Source organism: Physcomitrium patens, chromosome 14, assembly GCF_059467195.1.
Source record: "Physcomitrium patens ecotype Gransden chromosome 14, ASM5946719v1, whole genome shotgun sequence".
Taxonomy (NCBI): domain Eukaryota; kingdom Viridiplantae; phylum Streptophyta; class Bryopsida; order Funariales; family Funariaceae; genus Physcomitrium; species Physcomitrium patens.
In genome coordinates, this window is record NC_143423.1 from 14402772 (window position 1) to 14421821 (window position 19050).

Sequence of the window (19050 nt, forward strand, 5' to 3'; positions counted from 1 at the left end):
TTCACTGCTATTTTTGGACGCCTCGTCGCTCTCAGCTGATGTACGTGGACTGTGCACTATTACGCGCCAGACATATTCTACAATCAGGTTCAATGTGAGCGGCGTGCAATCCGAATAATGTAGATCACATCGACCTTCATTGGTGTCCATGTTTGATTGGCGAAGCGCCCAACCTGCACAGCACATCTTGAGTCATACCGTCAGCTGGTTATCGTCCTTGTGTTTTGTTCCTCTCTTTAGTGTGCTAACATTATTCCGCACCTCAACCCGTAATGATGGTGCATGCCAAGAACCGCTCCAAAATGCTTACCAATAGTAAGTTCAATAAACAAACCCATTTCAAGGTCATAATTTAACCCAATCAAAACAGAAACGGTCAGGATCAGTGTACACGAAATGAATGTTGAAATCTAGGAGGCAAGAACTTTCATCTCTCACATAATTTATTTGGAGCTGTAAACACACGCGCTCGGAATAAAGAGGTCTCAGTAGAACATAACAAATTATGGATTGTACAGCTCAAGTTTGAAACAGATGCTTCAAGCAAAGTCGAAAGTTTTGAAAAAATGTATTTTTTCATTCAATGGGGTTTTCATTGATAAATAGTGGCAAAGATCGGAAACAGATGTGTTCATCTTTGTGTATGTAGTCGAAATTCGGATACACTGCATACAACCTAACCCATCATTTACAGGAGACACTATCTCTGCGACAAACTTCTGCTGATTGTTCTGGACAGGTACACCAACCCTCTTTGCGCGCAACACCAGAAGTGTGTAACAAAAGCAACGCCATCGAGGCATTGCAGAATTTGACCTGCAAATCATTACTCACTATCAAACTGACGCGTGTCGATACATCTGTTATTAGTCCTGAAATGACGCATTTAAGACCGAAAAACAGGACGCAACGTCCAATGCAGAAGTCCCATAGGTTCAACTCGGATAATCTCCAGAAGGCTCAATCATGGTAATAAATTTTAGACTTCAACATTACCTTATACAGCCATTATCATGTTGATTTTCTGGTGAGCTTTGTAACCAATGAGCTCAAAGTCAGCGGCTACGAATGAATCGATATCGCGGTTAGCAGTTTTGATCCGCAAACGCTGCAAAATCACCTCGTCAACATTACTATTCCAATGGATAAAATGCATCATATGCCACACAACTTTAGAACCAAAATCCATGCATCCACAAAACCCTCCGGCCACATATTTTATATTCCATGACAAATCAACGCTGTGCGCTTAAGCACGTACGAAAAACAACGACAAAATGTGCAGTAGAGGAGAAAAAAAATCCTACACTATGACGCATAATCACGTCTAAAAAGTAGCGGAACGTCTGATATGAGGAAGGGATATATAGGAACAATAGATAAACTCACAGGAAATGGCATTGGAGTATTTTGTAGTTGCTCTTGAAGAGGTTCCACGTGGTTTTTGTACACATGTGCGTCTCCCAACACATGAACAAAATCACCAGGCACCAAATCTTACACACAAACAACCAAAAAGTGTTAATTCACCACAACTCAAAGTTTAAAATTAAATAGCAGCATAATTACAGAAAACAGCAGAAACAGCAGGGAATATCCCTACGATGCAAACTTACCGCAGACATGGGCGAGAATGCATGTGAGAAGTGCATAAGATGCAATATTGAAAGGCACCCCCAATCCCATATCACAGGACCGCTGGTACATCTGACAGGAGAGCTCCCCGTTCGCCACATAAAACTGCGTCCATAAAGTTGCACGTAATTACAAGTCAAACCCTGCTAGGTGATGAAATTCAGCATTTGTGTACCCCATATTGTGCGATTTAAGTCCGAAAACAATCTGATAGGAATCCAAGCTAGAAATCAGCTGACCGTTGAAGGTGTTTGTATGACCAGCCTTCAACAAGGACGACTGCTGACCTGAGCAAACATGTGGCAGGGTGGGAGAGCCATGAGCTTCAAGTCAGCTGGGTTCCAAGCTGACAGAAGGATGCGCCGATCATCTGGGTCTGTTTTGATTTTGTTAATGACGTCTTTTAGCTGATCATAGCCTTGCCCAGTGTAGTCCGCATGCATGTCTACATATCTGAACATTCAAAACTACTTTCGATGAGATGACGGTTGATAATAAGAACAAAAATAATAATACTAATAACAACAAATAACAAATAAATAAGTAAAATCGCCACAAGAAGTTCAGTGTGCTCCATCACTACTTCATCGAACAAAATAAGTAATACCCAATTATAGAAGTATTCATAATATTCATAATGTTGAAAGAGAGTCCTGAACCCATGAAAGGGCAGATATAAATAAAGCAGTTGAATGACATTCTGCAAAGACCGAGACGAGATCTTACTTGGCTCCAAAATGGCGCCACTGAAATCCGTACACAGGACCTAAATCCCCTTCTTCCCTCTCCGTCAGCCCCTGTCTGTGGTTTGAAGTGGATAAGTAGGTGCACATAACAGAGAGTTCACAGGGGCCTAAAGTACAAAGAACCCACAGCCCTAAAGCTTGATGCCTAAACATGCGATCAAAAGAATTCCATTAACTTTACTTCAAGAACTCTTTGGCAATGTGAAATCAGAATGTACATGTAAAGGGGCGGCTTGTATCTGGAATTTCTATTACATAATGGATGACAATGGTAACTTATCTACTCACTTGTCAAGGTATTCTCGAGAACCATTGCCGTCCCATATTTTCACGCCCTTGTCATGAAGCACCTACCATGCATAACAGCACGTTTAGCTGTGTAGTAATAAACAGATAAAGGAAATCGAGGAAAAAGAGTTCAACTTCAGTTGTGGCAGTCACAATCTCCAAAACAAGCTAAAACCGCTAATAAAACGCCAATATACGCACCTTGGCATTTGTAGACCCACTAATAAACCAAAGGAGCTCCTCCACAACACCACGCCAGAATACACGCTGCCAATACCCATTTCAAAATCAAAGTACTTCCAGGTCACGCAGGTAAATACCTAAGAATATAGTTGGTAGAAAGTTTCACACCTATATCGAATAGTTGTTCGTAAAATTATTGTCTCCAATGCGAGAAAATGCAGCAAATATGCGGAGGAAAGGTACGCAAATACTGCTATCTTGCACCAAATAGGACAAGTAATAGTGACTATCTTACCTTAGTCGTGAGTAGTGGAAAGGACTTGCGAAGATTGAACCGCATCTACACAACAAACATTAGCTATAGGATGAACAAGATAGAAGTAATAATGACCATAAGAGCCACCTCTTGGAAGTTATTTCACTCAATATTTCATTGCCAAAGTTAAGCGTACTTCTGTAGTAAGGTCGCAAGCAACAGACCTTACGTAGTCATTGCAGAGGAAAGAACAGAATTCTCAGGTATTTACAGACGTAATGCACAATAAAGTTTTCAGTCCAATGAAGTCAGTACCTGGCAACCAAATTTAGAAATGGTACCCGTGCCGGTGCGGTCTCCTTTCACGGCTCCAGTTTTAATGATATCGTCAATCAAATTAAGATACTGATACTCGTCATGAGCTTCCAACAGATACTTGGGTAGCAAGCCAACAGTCGTCTCTCCATTGTCAGTTTGTTTTATTGAGGAAGTCAATGATCCTCGGACGTAGGTTAGAAAGCTGATACGCAAGCCATTTTCCACAATGGGGATGGAAGCAGACCAGATCCGGAAGATGTCAGTATCCACAGCAGGCATGTAAGTGTCGCATTCCACATCGCCTTCAACCTCGGTCAAATGAATGACTTCGCACAATGGTGATGCCATTGCTTCACTGCAGACAGTCGAAACCAACTGAGTATCCAGGTGGCAGCTCATCAAAATTGCAAGAGATCGAAGTAGTTTGAAAACTGGAAAATAAGTAAAGAGGCTTGCCTGTAAACCTGGCCACCGCCAATGACGAAGACAGATTCTACATGCGAGGAGTAGGACGGGGTTGCGATTAAAGCCAGCGCAGATTGGAGGCTCTCACTGACAACAACTCCCGCCGGTGTACTTTTGATCCCGCTTCTCGTCAAAATCACATTCAAGCGTCCAGGGAGGGGACGGAACTTCTCAGGTATGGATTCCCAAGTGTGCCGTCCCATTATCACGGCATTCTTCTTAGATGAAGAGGTTGTTACCGATGTGACCGTTTTGAAAAATTTCATATCCGTCGGTAGTTTCCATGGGAGATGCCCTTGCTTCCCTATTCCCCGTTCGCGAGTGGCAGCGACTACTATTTGAAAACCTCTAAGCTTCTCGCTATGGGTACCGCTAAGGATCTGTTCACCTTCATCACATTCTGGCGCAGGGGAACCACTGGAAGCCATGCCGGCAGTCTCACTGCTGAACCCTCGTAACCCAATGCCGGGAAAAGACAATCGGTCTGTATCGATAGATCCCAAGGGAGGCGGCACAGAGCAGCAACCTGAGAGACCACTAGCTAAACCACCAACCTGAGACCGAAAGATGCAGCTCGAGGAAAATCTCATATCACAGCGCTCTATTCTACCCAATCTTACATCACAAAACGTGGCGCGCTCAGAGCTAGCGAAACTCCGTTCTGTTGAACAATGCGCAATGTGGCGAATTACGCCTTTCGGGACTTCAGAGCAAGTCGGGCCAGGGCATGACAACACCCGAAACGAACACTTCCAACCCCGCACGACGAGTTTCATAAGACCAAAAAAAGTGGCAAAATTCTGGCGCAAGATTCTCGATCACTCCGATTTCGTCTCAGCTCCTCTAGTCACTTACGAACCCAGAACCCAGAACCCATAACCTCTTCAGCTGAATTCTACATGGAATTTGAAATAGCGACGAGAATTCAGGGGGTTCAAAGCCCTATTCTACATGCATCTGCTGCCTCGGTGCTTCGATGCTATTCTGGAGCTAAGGGGAGTGTTATGGTCGACACACCATCCACAAAATAATCTCATGCCATGGCGATGCAATAGATAATTTTTCACCACATGGACACCCAAGACAATACCATCGTCAATTCTTCAAAAGCGCGGGAACGTGGCGTGACATAGATAAAGGTTATACAACCTCTGGAGGTTTGCGCGACACTTGTGGAATAAAAGCACATCATCGAGACATCCGGGTATCAATATGGCAAATTGTCTCGTTATCAAACGAGAAAATAAAAGCACATATTATCAATTCAGACGTAGCAAGCACTCATGTGGGAATGTACACGATTTGACATGCAGCAGCAATGCCAAGTCACAACTTCAGCAGATTCAATGTTTCGGTACAAAATTTAGGTCTAGGATACATCAGGAGCTTCGATTAGTCGTTGCGTATCGACGAAACTACACCCACACCAAACTCTGACAAAAGTGTTCAAAATTGTGCTGTAAGCCTTCTGGGCTTCTTGCTTCCTGTCCTGGGATGGCTTCATGGCCAATGCTATCGTCTAACTTATCCCCTGCAGATTACTCTCAGACTTCATCTAGCGCTCCGCCTATCCTCCCTCCAATTCAAGACTGCAGGGTCCAGAAGCTAGCAAGCATATCGGTCCAGCCTTCGTAGCAAAGTTGATTTTCCTGATTGAATTGTGGACTGATTCATCTTTCATTTCACAGACTTCCTACGTCAGATGAGTAAGGAATGCAGACGTTAAAGACGACGCCTCTTCGCGAAAGTCGGCACACCAGTAAATGAGGTCAGCAACATCTGCAACAACTCCTCGGAATTCCAGTCACGAATTCTATGTTATGCTATCAAATGCGTACGAGAACCTCGTGAACTTGCTTCTTCACTGCACCATCGACTTGTCGGCTTCGTCAATGCAGGTATTTATTAGGGTTACGTATACTGACTGCCGCAGACGCAGTGATCTGCATTGGGCTTGTTGGGGCTACTGCTAGGGAGGAAGAGTCATGGCTTCAAAGTGCTGAGCATGCCAAACCCTAACATAATGTTCAATCGACCCCATGTTGTGCTTGTATAGTTGCAACACATTCAATCCTACTTATGAAATGTATTATAGTAAGTTGCATTGGCTTAAATACTTTGAAGTTTCATAGCTCGCTGCTTCTGCTGATATTTTGAGGAACAACAAGCCAAAATAATATTCAAAAACCCCCTTTTTTAATAAATTGTGAATTTTTATTTGATTGAATTTTTGCATATCTATAATATAGAACAGCTTGGGTATTAGTTAAAGAGAAAAAAATGCATTTTGATTGGGTATTGAGAAGGGAACTTGGGAACTCAAAGTGGTTAGGACCTTAGGTTTCTCCACAAATTGAGTTGTTACTATTTGTTGTCTTTAGCATCTTGATTTTTAACACCCTTGATTCATTTCTATTTAGTTGATTTAAACAATTTCTTGGGCAACAATGAGAATATAGTAGAAGCTTATTAAGTAACTTTTTGTAGTATCTTGAAGGTTGTACTTCTTCAAATCATGTCAAAGATTGATAATATAAAACATTCCTTTTCCAACACTCTTTTACAAGTAATTAGCAAAGCTTTAGGCTCATCAACTCAAGTTAGGGTTTCTACATATTCAAGTTTTTTCCTAGGCTCAACATTACAATTAGAATGGCTAAGGCCACACTTCTCTTTTTTTTTATTATTGCAATCATAAAAATATTATGAGACAAATTATAATGCAAGAATAAATGGTTGTGATAATCCGTACCATTGTTTTCAAGAATGTATTTGTTGTATTATTCTTGTATTTTGAAGAATGTATCTATTGAACTTCTTTAGTTGAGATTTGATTGATATTGTGCATTTGTTGGCAAGACGTAGTTGATGATGAATATAAAGAAGAACAAGAGCTTATTAATGAATTTAACAATGATTTTATTACCCCCTTTGAATTTTAATATTTATTATAATTGTTAAAACAAACTCTACTTTGCTTTATCTATCCAATGCTACAAATTGCATCTATAAAATTGTTGCTCAATGATATTGTCTTTATTGTGCAACTAGTAGTTGATGAGCAGAATTGAGCAATATGAGTTTAGTTTTGTTTCCGACTATGTTGATTGACATGGCATATTATTTTTCATGTTTTTTTTGTCAAAATTACTTGGAGGATTGATTTCTAAAGGGAATTATTTAGGAGAATGATGATCATTGCCAAAATATGGTCCATGGCATAAATCACTAAACTAGAAGTTGTATGATATCAAATAATGGATTATAAAGGTGTAGTACATTGCTGAGGCTATGGATGAATAACATTTGATGCAACTATAGATGTTAAGTTGATAGGTCTTTTGAACATGTACAATAGTTAGGAAAAATTAGCAGTTAAGCTAAGAATGTGTTATGAGAGTAATATACAGTGATACTGTGAGGTTGGAACTATTTATTATTTATCATGGTGGCTTGGTTGGCAAGTGTGAAAATTGATCAATCTTATGCTACAATCCTATTCTGAGTTCCTATTTGTGGTACAAGGAATTTGGAATCTCATATTGATATTATAAAAATATGCGGTTAATAGTATAAGAAGGTGGATGTTGCAAGTATGTAGATGGTAGTTGATATAAATAATCTATGGTATTAAAATCAACATTGTAGTGGAGTATTTGGAATGATCTTTGGAAGATAGTTTGTAGCAATAGTAGAATAGTGCTTGAAATTGAGAAGTTCAAATAATGAGATGTTTGAGGTGGACAAAATAGTGGCATTGAAATTGTAGGCAATGAAGAACATGATTGAAGACATGAATAAAGATATAGTGATCCAACTACCAAATATATTAAGTAAGATCCTAACAAAAGTGATCAAGTATTGTAAGTACCAAGTAAACAAGCAAAAATGAGGCAAGGATAAGCTCTTAACATTAAAAGACAAAATTAAGGCATGTGACACAAATTTTGTGAAGGTGGACCAAGAAACATTGTTTGAAGTGATCTTTATAAGGAATGGAACAATGGTTTGAATATAAGATGTGAGAGCATAAAAGCATTGGAACTACACAAAGTATAAAAAAAAATGATAGAAGAGGAAGAAGTGAGGTAGAAGGTGAGAACAAGAAAGAGTAGTGCTGACAAAAAAGAGTGGAATGATTGAAATAGACAACAAACTATCTAAACATCAAGAATCTATTGAATTTAACATGCCAAACTATAGATGATATGATAAAAGAGAAGACATTGAAGGAGATTTGGAAGACATTCAATATTAAGAACAACTTCACCTTAGAAGAAGAAGAAGTGGAGGAAGAAGTGCAGAAAGAGAATCAATGGATATTTGAATATGACATTATTAATTTTTTTTTCTTTTCAATGGATTGTCTAGATTTTCTCCTTTGTAAGTTGATGTTTTTGTTCACTTTTACAATATTTTAGATATAATTAATGGAATTTTTTGAAAAGAAGTTCAAAATATTTTAAAATCTCTACAAAATTACAAACTATGTGTCATAGACATACATATTTATCTTGATAATTATCTAGATAATAAGAATAGATAGAAGTAAGTCAAAGTAGATAAATATGATAATATATTGTAGAAAGCTTTTTAGAAGCTTTATAGATGCTGCTTTGCCTTTATACATGTCTATAGGTGATTGATAGGCTGAAAACTTTGAACAAGGACGCCATGTGTCGACATGTTGATCACTTGTAATATAAGTTGGACATATGGTGCATACCTAGGAAACTTGCCTTGCAAATTAGACATGTGTCATGCAAGTTGGATGCATATTAGAGGTCCTATAGCATGTTGCCATGTATTTCTTAGTTAAGTACTATACATAGAGGCAAGAGTGAAGCCTTCCTCAATCTTATTAACTCCTTTCTTACTTTTAGTCTAGTTTCAAGACTCTTATGTTTTCTAGTCTTTGGCAATAACCATTCTAGTCCTTCATTGAATATACATACTTTCTTCTATTTTGTCACTTTCTTTTTGATACAAATTCCACAAGTTTATGCATCTTCTTCCAATTTGTGTCTTTGACACTATGTTTTACATATTAGTATATTCAAAGTCGATTTTTATTATATTGTTGAAGTTTTTAATGGTATCTATTGTATATTGATTTGATTGGTATATACATTAAACATATTAAATAAATATCATTAAAATATTTTAAATTATTAAAAAAATAACATTATTTATTATTTTAATTATGATAGTATTATTATTATTAAAAATATTAGATTAAAAAATAATCACATATATTTAAATATTTTTTATTGATTCAAAAATCTAAAAAATTAATTGTCTTTTTATAAATTAAACTTTTATATTTTTTTTTATAGCTAATAGTACAAGTTTTTATTACTTTATTATGTAAGACAACTTAGGTATAACACAAAGAGACAAAAACTTCTTTTGATTGGCTATTAAAAATAGAATATGGAAATCATGGGAATAAAAAAACTACAAAATATGAAAATATAAGAAAAAATAAACATAAAAATATAAGAAAGAAGGAGCATAAAAGAAGTACTCTAAAAGAAGTGCATGAAAATAATCCAAAGATAATAAAGGTGGCTTAAGTAAAGAAGTTTTGAAATATTATATTATTTATATTAAAATATTATGTTACTCAAAAGATATTTAATCAAGACATTTTTTATGCCACCTCAGTTTATTTTAGACACTTTATAAGAAGCAAGTTATTTCTTCCTTAAAAACATAAGTCTTCTCAATATTTATTTTTTTATTAAATATAATATATATAATAAGAAATATTCTTTAAAAAATTATATTACTTAAATAAATAATAATTAAAAACAGATAAAATATGTTATATAAATAAATAAAAATTAAAAAACTTTAAATATTTTTTTAGACACAAATTAGATCTTTAGATAGCTATTTAAACTTTTCACATAAGTATCTTATTTTTAAAATGTTGTATTGAAAGCAATCTAAAACTTGATATTTAAGCTATAAGGCTTGTGGTTCTTAGAAAGCTTCTACAAGGTCTTTCTTACAATTAGTATATATGTAGACAAGAGTGAAATTATCTTTAGACTTGTCGATACCTTTCTTATATTCTAATCTTTATTTAAGACTCTTCAATCTCTAATATATGGAAACAAATATTTTATTACTTTTTTATAATTATTTATTATTTACTTTACTTTCTCACTTTTTTAGTGACATATGAATGTATTTTTTTATGATCTTTGTCCAAATTTAAGTTCTTTACATATTCTACCTTCCACGAATCTATTACTTGGCTAATGTGTAGACATTGAGATTAGACAAAATTTTCTACTTAGATCTAACCTTATAGATGTTAATTTACAAAAACAAAATTATACATATAGTTGGAGTTATATATAATTTTACATAAATATCTTATTTATTTTACATAAGACCTTTAATTTTTGATTTAATATGTAAAGACTAAGTTTGAATAGAAATATAAAATTCTATTATTTACCTATTGTTCCAAAGCTTTAAGATAATAGACAAGCATCAAACAAGAATTAGAATCTATTAGTTTTTAAAATAAAATTTCTTTTTGTTTTAAGAACAAGAATCAAAGAGATTCTTTGCTTAATCAAAGTGCTCTAAATTAAGTTGGTTTTAAGTTAAAACTTCCTAGTAGTTCCAATTCTAATTATTCTAAAAAAATATTTACACATTCTTTTTCTTCATTTACTTAACCAAATTATATCACTTTAAGATATTTTTGCTTAACTTGCCATATTATCTATCCTTTAATATTGAAAGACATATGATCAATTCCTATCTTACTTCATTTTTACATAAACTCATATATTTATAATACCAATTTGGATTTTGTCGAGTGTATTATCTATGGATAGTGAACTAGGAAAAACTTGAATTATTATAAATAATACAAAATTCTAATCTATCATCATTAATTGAAAAGACTAATGCCAGCAATGTCATATGATAACACTACAATATGATGAAAAATAAAAATATGGATGTTATTATAGAAGAATCTAGTAGAAAGATATAATAAAAAAATAAAGATAAATAGTAGAAAGATAGTAATTTTTTTGATCATAATGCTATTTTTTAATAGAAGAGATTTTTATTTATCTTTTAGAGGCATAAATAAGCCAAATCAAGATAAATGAGATAAAAAATTAATATAGACATGTTTAGGAGAGAATTTAAAATAAGTTAAAGCAATAATTACTTCAAATTATTGAGAATTAATACCTCAAGAAGATCAATCATGAATCAAAGTTAAAATAAGATCCAAAGATACAAAACTATGCACCTATGGTAATTCCAAGGTTCTTTGGTTGATTAAAGAGTAGAATTTGAAAGAAGAAAAATAAATATATATATATATATATATATATATATATTTGAGTATTGATTTTAAGTGATTTAAAGGCATAACCACTTTGAAAAGACTTTACAAAGTTAGGGTTGTTTTTTAGTTGCTTCAGATTTTGAGAAATTCAAAGAGTTTGTACTTTGGAAAATTTTATGAAATTTATAAATAATCTATAAGTGAAATTTTGTGATTAAGTAAAAATTATTGTGTATAGCCTATATTATAAGTTTGAACTTGATCTAATAGTTTGGATTAAAGTAAAATTTTGTACATACATAATAAGCTTGAATTCCAACAATCATGCAAAGTTTGAAATCTATTGAACGATGAAATTAAGAGATTTTGGCTTTAGAATATTAATATCAAGGTTGAAGAAGGATATAAGCCAATACCTAAGTAAATTTTAGGAAACATCTTCTATTTGATATTTTAAAACTTCTTCAAGTTTTTTGTACTTTTTGTCAATTTATTTATTAAAAAGTATCAAATATTTAGCTAAAATAAATAATTAAATTATTAATTATTAAGATTTTGGATTTGGTTAGAATTTGATTAGGATTTGATGTAGAGTTTTGTTAAAATTTAGAATTTCATTAGAATTTGGTCTAATATTTGATTAGAATTCATTAGGATTTTATTATGGTTTGATTTAGCATTTATATAGGATTCATTAGAATTTTATTAAAGTTGGTCTAAGATTTAGGATTTGTATAGGATTCATTAGAATTTCATTGAAGTTGGTCTAAGATTTAGGATTTGTTTAGGATTCATTAGAATTTCATTAAATTTGGTCTAAGATTTAGGATTTTATTAGTATTTATTTAGGATTTACTTAGGATTTATTTATAATTTCTATTTTTAGTATTTAATTTTTTTTATTTTTTTAAAAAAATAATTTTGAATATTTTTAAGGTTTTTTATTTTTTTACTTCTTTAAAATTTCTTTATTATTTTTTCTTTAAAATTAATTATTATTTTTTATGTTTTTTTTGTAACTTTTTTTAAAAAAATTGAATTTGATAGAATTTGATTAGGATTTTTAAGAATTATTTAAAGTTTATTTAAGGCTCTATTAGAATGGTAGGATTTTGTTGTTACATTTTTAAGAAAGAATATATGTAATACAATAAGAGTTGAAGATTTTGATAGTTTTAAGTTGGTTTGGAATTGAACTCTAGCCACCTACATTGTAGACCACTTTTCATATTATATTTGTATCTTGATTCTTTATCTTACTATTTAATGCTTCTTCCTAGAAGTATTTAGTTGATTCATGGTGTAATGAAGCGAAAGGAAGAAAAAAGAGTTAGTATTTCAATTGTACATTTTGTCAAAAGTATGGTAGTATTTGGTAATTTCATGCCAAGTTGAAATAAGCAATTAGAAATCAACTTCAATAATTATGAACAAGACCAATATAGTAGAAAAAATGAGCCGAATTCTCCTATTGGAACTCAAATTGACAATTATTAGGCACTTGAGATTTTGCAATGGTAGAATATGAGACTTTCTTGAAGTAGTATAATTAATAAAAGAACAAAGAAATGTAAAAAAAGTATCATTGAGTAGGATCAAGGCAATAGGATTCTAAGCAAGTTTAGAAGAGGCCATCAAGGACGAAAGAAGAATAGCTCAAGTGGAGTTGTAGATATGACAAGGATGAAAAAAAGATCGGAGTATTGCTTTTCACCAACTCTAATGTAGAGGACATCACATACACTTGAATAGAATTAAAAGATGTCAATAATAAGCAATATCAACCACAAGAATCAAGGCAACATTAAAGTGACACTATCATGGTATAAAAAGATTCTTTTTAGAATAATGAGCGATAAGAATGGACGTAATAGAGCATCATTAAGATAAAAGTATTAGGCATGCAATAATAAACCATGATATTTCATATTCAACTTTCAAGGGTTGGAGTTATGATGTGTAAATATTCAAAAAGAAAAAAAATTCAAACGATATTAATTGCAAAAGTAGATAGTAAGCTTCTTCAATATATTCTAGCCATTTGTATGAAAGGTCTAAGTCTAAATACTACAACTTTTAAAATGAATTTTTTTGAAATAACTAAGACTTAATGTACCATATTCAAAAATGAGATTTTAAGTGATAGGTGGTTGAGATGGTTTAAAATTTTCATTTAAAACTCATATTAATGGTGGCACAAGCCTTCACATCATTTAGAGCAAAGACACTATGCACAAAAAATGCATAGAGTTTTTATGATAATTTATGAGAATTATATACCTTGTATGTATATTCTTTAGATAGGATGTAGAATTATAAGAAGTTCAATGTGCAAGCAGGAAGAAATAATGGTAAACCTGTTATAACTCAAAAAAATGCTTATTGGAAACATTTGATTTGAAATGGTCAAATGGCGTCCAATTTTGGTTTGTATCAATACATTAGGATTAGCCATACTATCCTTCTATATTTTTACAAAGAAGCATTTTTGCCAAATTACATAGAGTGATGTGAGCCAAGTGCTACTATGGCAATGTAATCAAAGGCTTGGATGATCAATTTTTTGTTTTTTGCATGGATTTTTCACTTTTGTAAGAGCATGAGACAACTTGGTGACATTTCTCCTATCTAAAGACATCTATTCATCCTTGATGGACATGTAGGCCATATTTCTTTAAAAGTAACAAAAACTAATACAAAAAGTAGGACTAGACATTCTAATCTTATTATCTCACACATCCCATGCCATACAGCATCTACATACATGTATATTTGGACTATTCAAGATCTATTTGAAGGAAAATAGATATTAATTGGATATTTAAAAATTTAAATGAATTTGCATAAAAACAAATTCTTGTACATTAGGTATTTTTAAACTTGAAGCAAGCTTTGATATTAAAAAATATTACCAAAATATATATTATTTATTATAGAATGTAAACACTTAATGGTAGAGTATAAAAGAGGGGCAAAATTCTTGGCTCCATTTTTAACATGTACTCTTGCCATGCATTGATTTGTAACCTCCAACATACAATTTCAACTCGTGAGCAGTACAAATTTTGTATCTAAAAGTTTGTTTTAAAATTATGTCACCTTTATACAGTCCATGTAGCAATCGTAGTAGTTGTTATGATTCCAAACCTCACATAATTACAACACATTCCAATACCATACCATGTGCAAATTGCATGGTTTATACAATCCAATGTTCGTGAGAGAACTTAAGAGGGTTGTTAGAGTAGGGTTGAAGGATAAAAGATTAGAGAACTAAGGTTTGGAGATGAACAAAAATGAGAGAATCTAGTTGCAAAAATCTCACTTAAAACTAATTGATTATTTAAAATCAAATGTTTAAATTTTAATTACCTCATCTACATATTATCATCTTTAGGTAGCATGGTATGGAATATAGCTTGAAAGCATATTTACATGCTACGTTTTTCAATTAGAGGAATCAAGTAGTCTCAATTTTGTAACTAAAAATTGGTTGGAACTATGTTAACTTATATAATAAATGCATATCAAACAGAATCTTCAACTAAAAAAATTCATAGTACTTTTGTTTTTGGATAGAATAATGTGAATAAACCTAAAATCCCTGTGAATTTTATTTCCCTATATGAAGATTTTTTTTAGTTTTTCATATCCATACTACAAATATGCTAAAATGCTTAAAATTTTCCTAAATCCATTCATGAATGAAGAAAAAAAATCACCATGATACATGGTCAACACCTATTCCTTTGCAGCCTCTTTGCTTAATTGAATAAGGTGTCAAATTAAATACATCTGCTACAAGTAAGTAAACTGAATTTTCCTCTTGATGAACACTGTTTTCAGATATTCATCCACAGAAGTGCTGTGCGATAGGGCCGATTCTCGGCGGCTGTTTGCGGCGACCTCTTCTTCGAGCCATGGATTTCGAGAGAGCGAGTCTGGAAGCTAGACCCCCCGATCCAGCCATGTAGCTATGAAGAATAGAGGGTGCACTACAGAACCTAATCCTGCCGCTGGAATGCGCACGACCGAGGTTCCGAGCCGTGGAGCCCCAACTCTAGGAATAAAGGTGTGCCTGAAATGAACAAAAGTGACAAAGGTGGCGCGTGTTATGAGATAAGTTGCCGAAACCGAAGGATGGTATGAGTGACGCTCGAGAACCAGACCTCACCAGGCGATACTACCCTGTCCGAACCTAGTTTTCACCACTGAAAACCTGAGATCGGTACATGTGTGAACGTCTTCAATCGAAACAGTGGTGTGTGTGTGTGTGGGTGTTTCGTGCACGAAGTAGATGATGTGGGTTGCTAACAACAGAGAGGAGAAAGAAGTACGAAGGAATCAAAGGGAAGAGTAGAATGGTTCCGGAGGCGCATGCCAAAGCTCGAAGACATGCGCTTGTGCGAGAGTAGCTGCTCAGCGTCGCCAAAGCTCAGATTTGACATGCTCGAGAGTCTTGTTTCAGCATGCTCTCAGCTTCGCACTCGTTCTTGTGTTCGCCCTCCTCGTTGTCGTCTGTGAGACTGTCGCCTTTCCTGCACAATGCTCCTCCCTCGTATACTTCGTGGAGCTTTGCGTCGCTCAGGAGCTGCGTCTGTTCTCGTCCCTTTGAGAGTGCAGGATTAGGAGCGGTGTTGGATCAGGCGCACGTAAGGAGTTGTTGTTGGAGTGATGGAGTGACGAGAGTGGATGGTGCGTCTGGCTGTGTGAGGACGAGTAGTACTTGTGCTGGAATTGGAGTGTTCTCGGTTGCCAAGCAGGGACGTTCCTTCTCGACGTCTGTTAATGGCCTGGCGTCTCTAGAACCTGTGACGAATGTGGGTGTTCGCGAGCAACATCCGAGTCGCGACACTCCTCTGATGGCTCAGGTGTGAATTCCCCTGCTTTGATTAAAGCGAAAGGCTTTTTAGGGTAGTCCGTCTCTTCTGAGTCGCTGGGAGTTACGGCCTCAAAAAAGGTCTAAGAGCTGATAAATTTTGTTGCCAAACCCATATCGCCGTTGATCCCTTTGCTGAAGGACGCCAGAATTTGAATAAATTGCAATTTCTTGCGTAATTACCGTCGTTTCTTCAGTGAAACTGATTTTCTGTGTCGTCAGAATATAATTCTGCTAGTGTGTACCATGTTGCCATTTTCAAGCCTCTAAGTCTGTTTTAGATACTTGTTGAATTGTGGCGAGTCCAAAGTACGCCAACTCGTTTCTTGAGCAATTGTTTTTTCAGGCTCTGTCATCCTTTGTTGCCATGAATTTTAATTGATAGATATGTCCACACGATTAGGACGTTGTCATCTATGAGCAATTATGCGTTTCATTACGACTCGGGTGTATAGGTGAACCAAACTTCTCCTCCGTCGCGAAATAACTTGGAAACCTTTGGTGCAGACATCAAATGATACTTCTGAATCACCACAGCTGGCAGAGGAGCTTGATGCTTCTGTGATGCCCAAGCACGTTGCCATTATCATGGATGGAAATTCACGGTGGGCAGAGCGCAGGGGAATGCCTGCAAGCATGGGGCACGAAGCCGGAGTGCGATCTCTCAAGGAAGTCGTTAAACTAGCTCACACCTGGGGCGTCGAAGTCCTTACTGTCTTCGCTTTCTCTACAGAGAATTGGTTGAGGCCGAAGGTGAAACTCTGTTTCTACTCTCCATAGTTCGTTAGTTGCCATGCTAGAACCCATCGTGGAGGTTGGATGGAGTTTGCTACATCGAATCTTCTTTTGCGCACAGGTGATTGTTTGCGGCTGATTGTGTTGGGGTTGCAGATGGAGGTTGATTTTTTAATGATGTTGTTCGAGAATGTTCTAAAGAATGAGCTGAGCAGCCTAGCCAAGTAAGTTCTAAATCCTGCATTGAACATCATTTCTATTTCTCAATTCAGGACCATGAAGCTCCCTACATACGGAATTTGTTAGCAGTTGATTGGGACTTGTAGTGTGCTTTGCCTGAACTTGGTCCTGATTGGGGGTTAGGACCTTGTATTGAAACAGAGAGAATGTTCGCGTGCACTGTATGGGCGATTTAACATTGCTCCCAGTCACGTTGCGGGACATGGTGACAACAATAGAGGATCACACAAAACACAACACGGGTCTCAAGTTTTGCATAGCCCTAAGCTACAGCGGCCGATATGACATAGCCAATGCTTGCCAGAGACTGGCGGCCAGAGTGGAGACCGGAGAGCTCAGCTCTTCGGACATTACTGAAGCTTCAATCGAAGAAGAGTTGAAGACAAGCTGGTTAGGTGATGTTCGGAATCCAGACTTGTTAATACGAACGAGTGGAGAGCAGCGGCTTAGTAATTTCCTTCTTTGGCAAACAGCATATACAGAGTTTTATTTTGTAGACATTCTTTGGCCAGATTTCGGAGTTGTTCAATTTAGAGAAGCCCTACTGGCTTACCAGAACCGGAATAGACGATTTGGCAAGCGCAAGTAGAGCAACCTTCCACATGTTCAAAAAAAAAAAAAAAAAAAAAAAAAAACTTACTCATTGAACCATCATTTCCCTAACTTCCTCGTAGTCTGGTATGGTACGAAGTGATGATTTTCACTAATTATAGTAATCTTCATTTCTCAACTTCTGACGAACTGCTGGATTCTGACGTCTCTGCTAGGCCTGGGTTTGTTACCAACCTGTGCAGGTTCTGGTATGTGAGCGAAAACATAAGCAACCCAGTACAAAATGTGTTAATGTTCAAAGCCTCTGCTGAGAATCTGAAACGTTGGTTCTTTCGGATCTGTGATACAAAGGGTAGCCGATTGTAGATGATCTGATTATGGTCACAGTTGCTCTACCTGTGGGTGCATGACCTGTTCAAATCAACTGAGTAAATTCATCATGTATACCACTTGTCAGAACTTGGGCATGTATGTGTACACTCATTTGCACTCTCTTCCATATTCTCTCACACACACCAAATGTGTACACCCTTGTAAAGAATTTCATAGCAACGTAGTTCAAAACTTGTGCTAAGGCAGAATCTTCTCAAGATGTTGAAGAGAACATGTGCAATATCATCACACAAACATTTTCTTCAACATGTTTAATCAATTTGAATTATGAAGGAAAGGTATTGTCTTTGAGCCACCAAAATTTAGTTATATTTGTCACACATACTTTGGACCATTTATGAATCTTTTTAAAAACATTTGATGGGAGATGATTAAGGAATTGAAAACATGTAAGAAAAAACTTTGGAGGTTTGTGAAGCAAAGAAAGGTGGCAACAATATAAAACTATGGAAGATGTAACATCATGTCTTTAAAGATAGAATTTATAATGTTTTTGGTTATTAAAAAGAAATTTTCTTTATAGTTTTAGTATTCCATTTTCAACACATAATATGTTGTATGGTACTTTGTACTTTGTAATAAGATAAAATTAAATTATGTTAGTTTGTGTTATAATGGGATTTATTGCAATAACAATCCTTATGGAAATACTAATGTACTTATTCCTTCTAATGCATTTAACATATTTTACTTTCCTTTATAACACATGCAACATGTTTGTACAAGAAATTGATTATAGATGTTACAAAACACATAACAAATTTTTTACTTAAGTATTTTTTAAATTTTTTACATAATCTTCTATATTCTATGAATATTTATAACCTTTTTAAAACCTTTCAAAACTTTTTAAAATCATTTTGGATTTTTTATAATTTTTTAAAAGTTTCTATAGAATATCCTATTTAAAGTTTATAATTCATATCCTTGATACAAAAAGATATTATTTTATTAAGTAGGCAATATTAGCAATCTTTTTTTTGTACTTCTTATGAACTCATGTTTCTTGCAATAGTACAAAAGACATAAATAT

At 34.9% G+C, this 19050-nt stretch overlaps 2 protein-coding genes and 1 pseudogene across 3 annotated transcripts; 2 read left to right on the forward strand and 1 right to left on the reverse strand.

Annotated features, from left to right (window-relative positions):
* Positions 1 to 38: 38 nt before the first annotated feature.
* LOC112291384 (bifunctional dihydrofolate reductase-thymidylate synthase 1) lies at positions 39 to 6113 on the reverse strand. Of its 2 annotated transcripts, none has more exons than XM_073538637.2 (11): positions 3883 to 6113; positions 3424 to 3781; positions 3148 to 3192; positions 2871 to 2936; positions 2670 to 2731; positions 2362 to 2436; positions 1923 to 2088; positions 1617 to 1740; positions 1390 to 1496; positions 997 to 1108; positions 39 to 173 (listed from the first exon to the last, which is right to left on the reverse strand). In XM_073538637.2, the coding sequence occupies exons 1-10, from the start codon at positions 4665 to 4667 to the stop codon at positions 998 to 1000; spliced, it is 1899 nt and encodes a 632-aa protein (XP_073394738.1). In that variant the 5' UTR covers positions 4668 to 6113; the 3' UTR covers positions 39 to 173; position 997. The 2 variants fall into 2 exon arrangements, with proteins under 2 accessions (XP_073394738.1, XP_024394486.1); XM_024538718.3 differs by lacking the exon at positions 39 to 173 and adding an exon at positions 557 to 816.
* LOC112291848 (SKP1-like protein 1A) lies at positions 5655 to 15192 on the forward strand (annotated as a pseudogene).
* Positions 15193 to 15346: 154 nt separating this feature from the next.
* LOC112291030 (uncharacterized) lies at positions 15347 to 18068 on the forward strand. Its single transcript, XM_024537964.3, has 4 exons — positions 15347 to 16089; positions 16605 to 16850; positions 16989 to 17056; positions 17214 to 18068. The coding sequence occupies exons 1-4, from the start codon at positions 15688 to 15690 to the stop codon at positions 17659 to 17661; spliced, it is 1164 nt and encodes a 387-aa protein (XP_024393732.1). The 5' UTR covers positions 15347 to 15687; the 3' UTR covers positions 17662 to 18068.
* Positions 18069 to 19050: the final 982 nt, after the last annotated feature.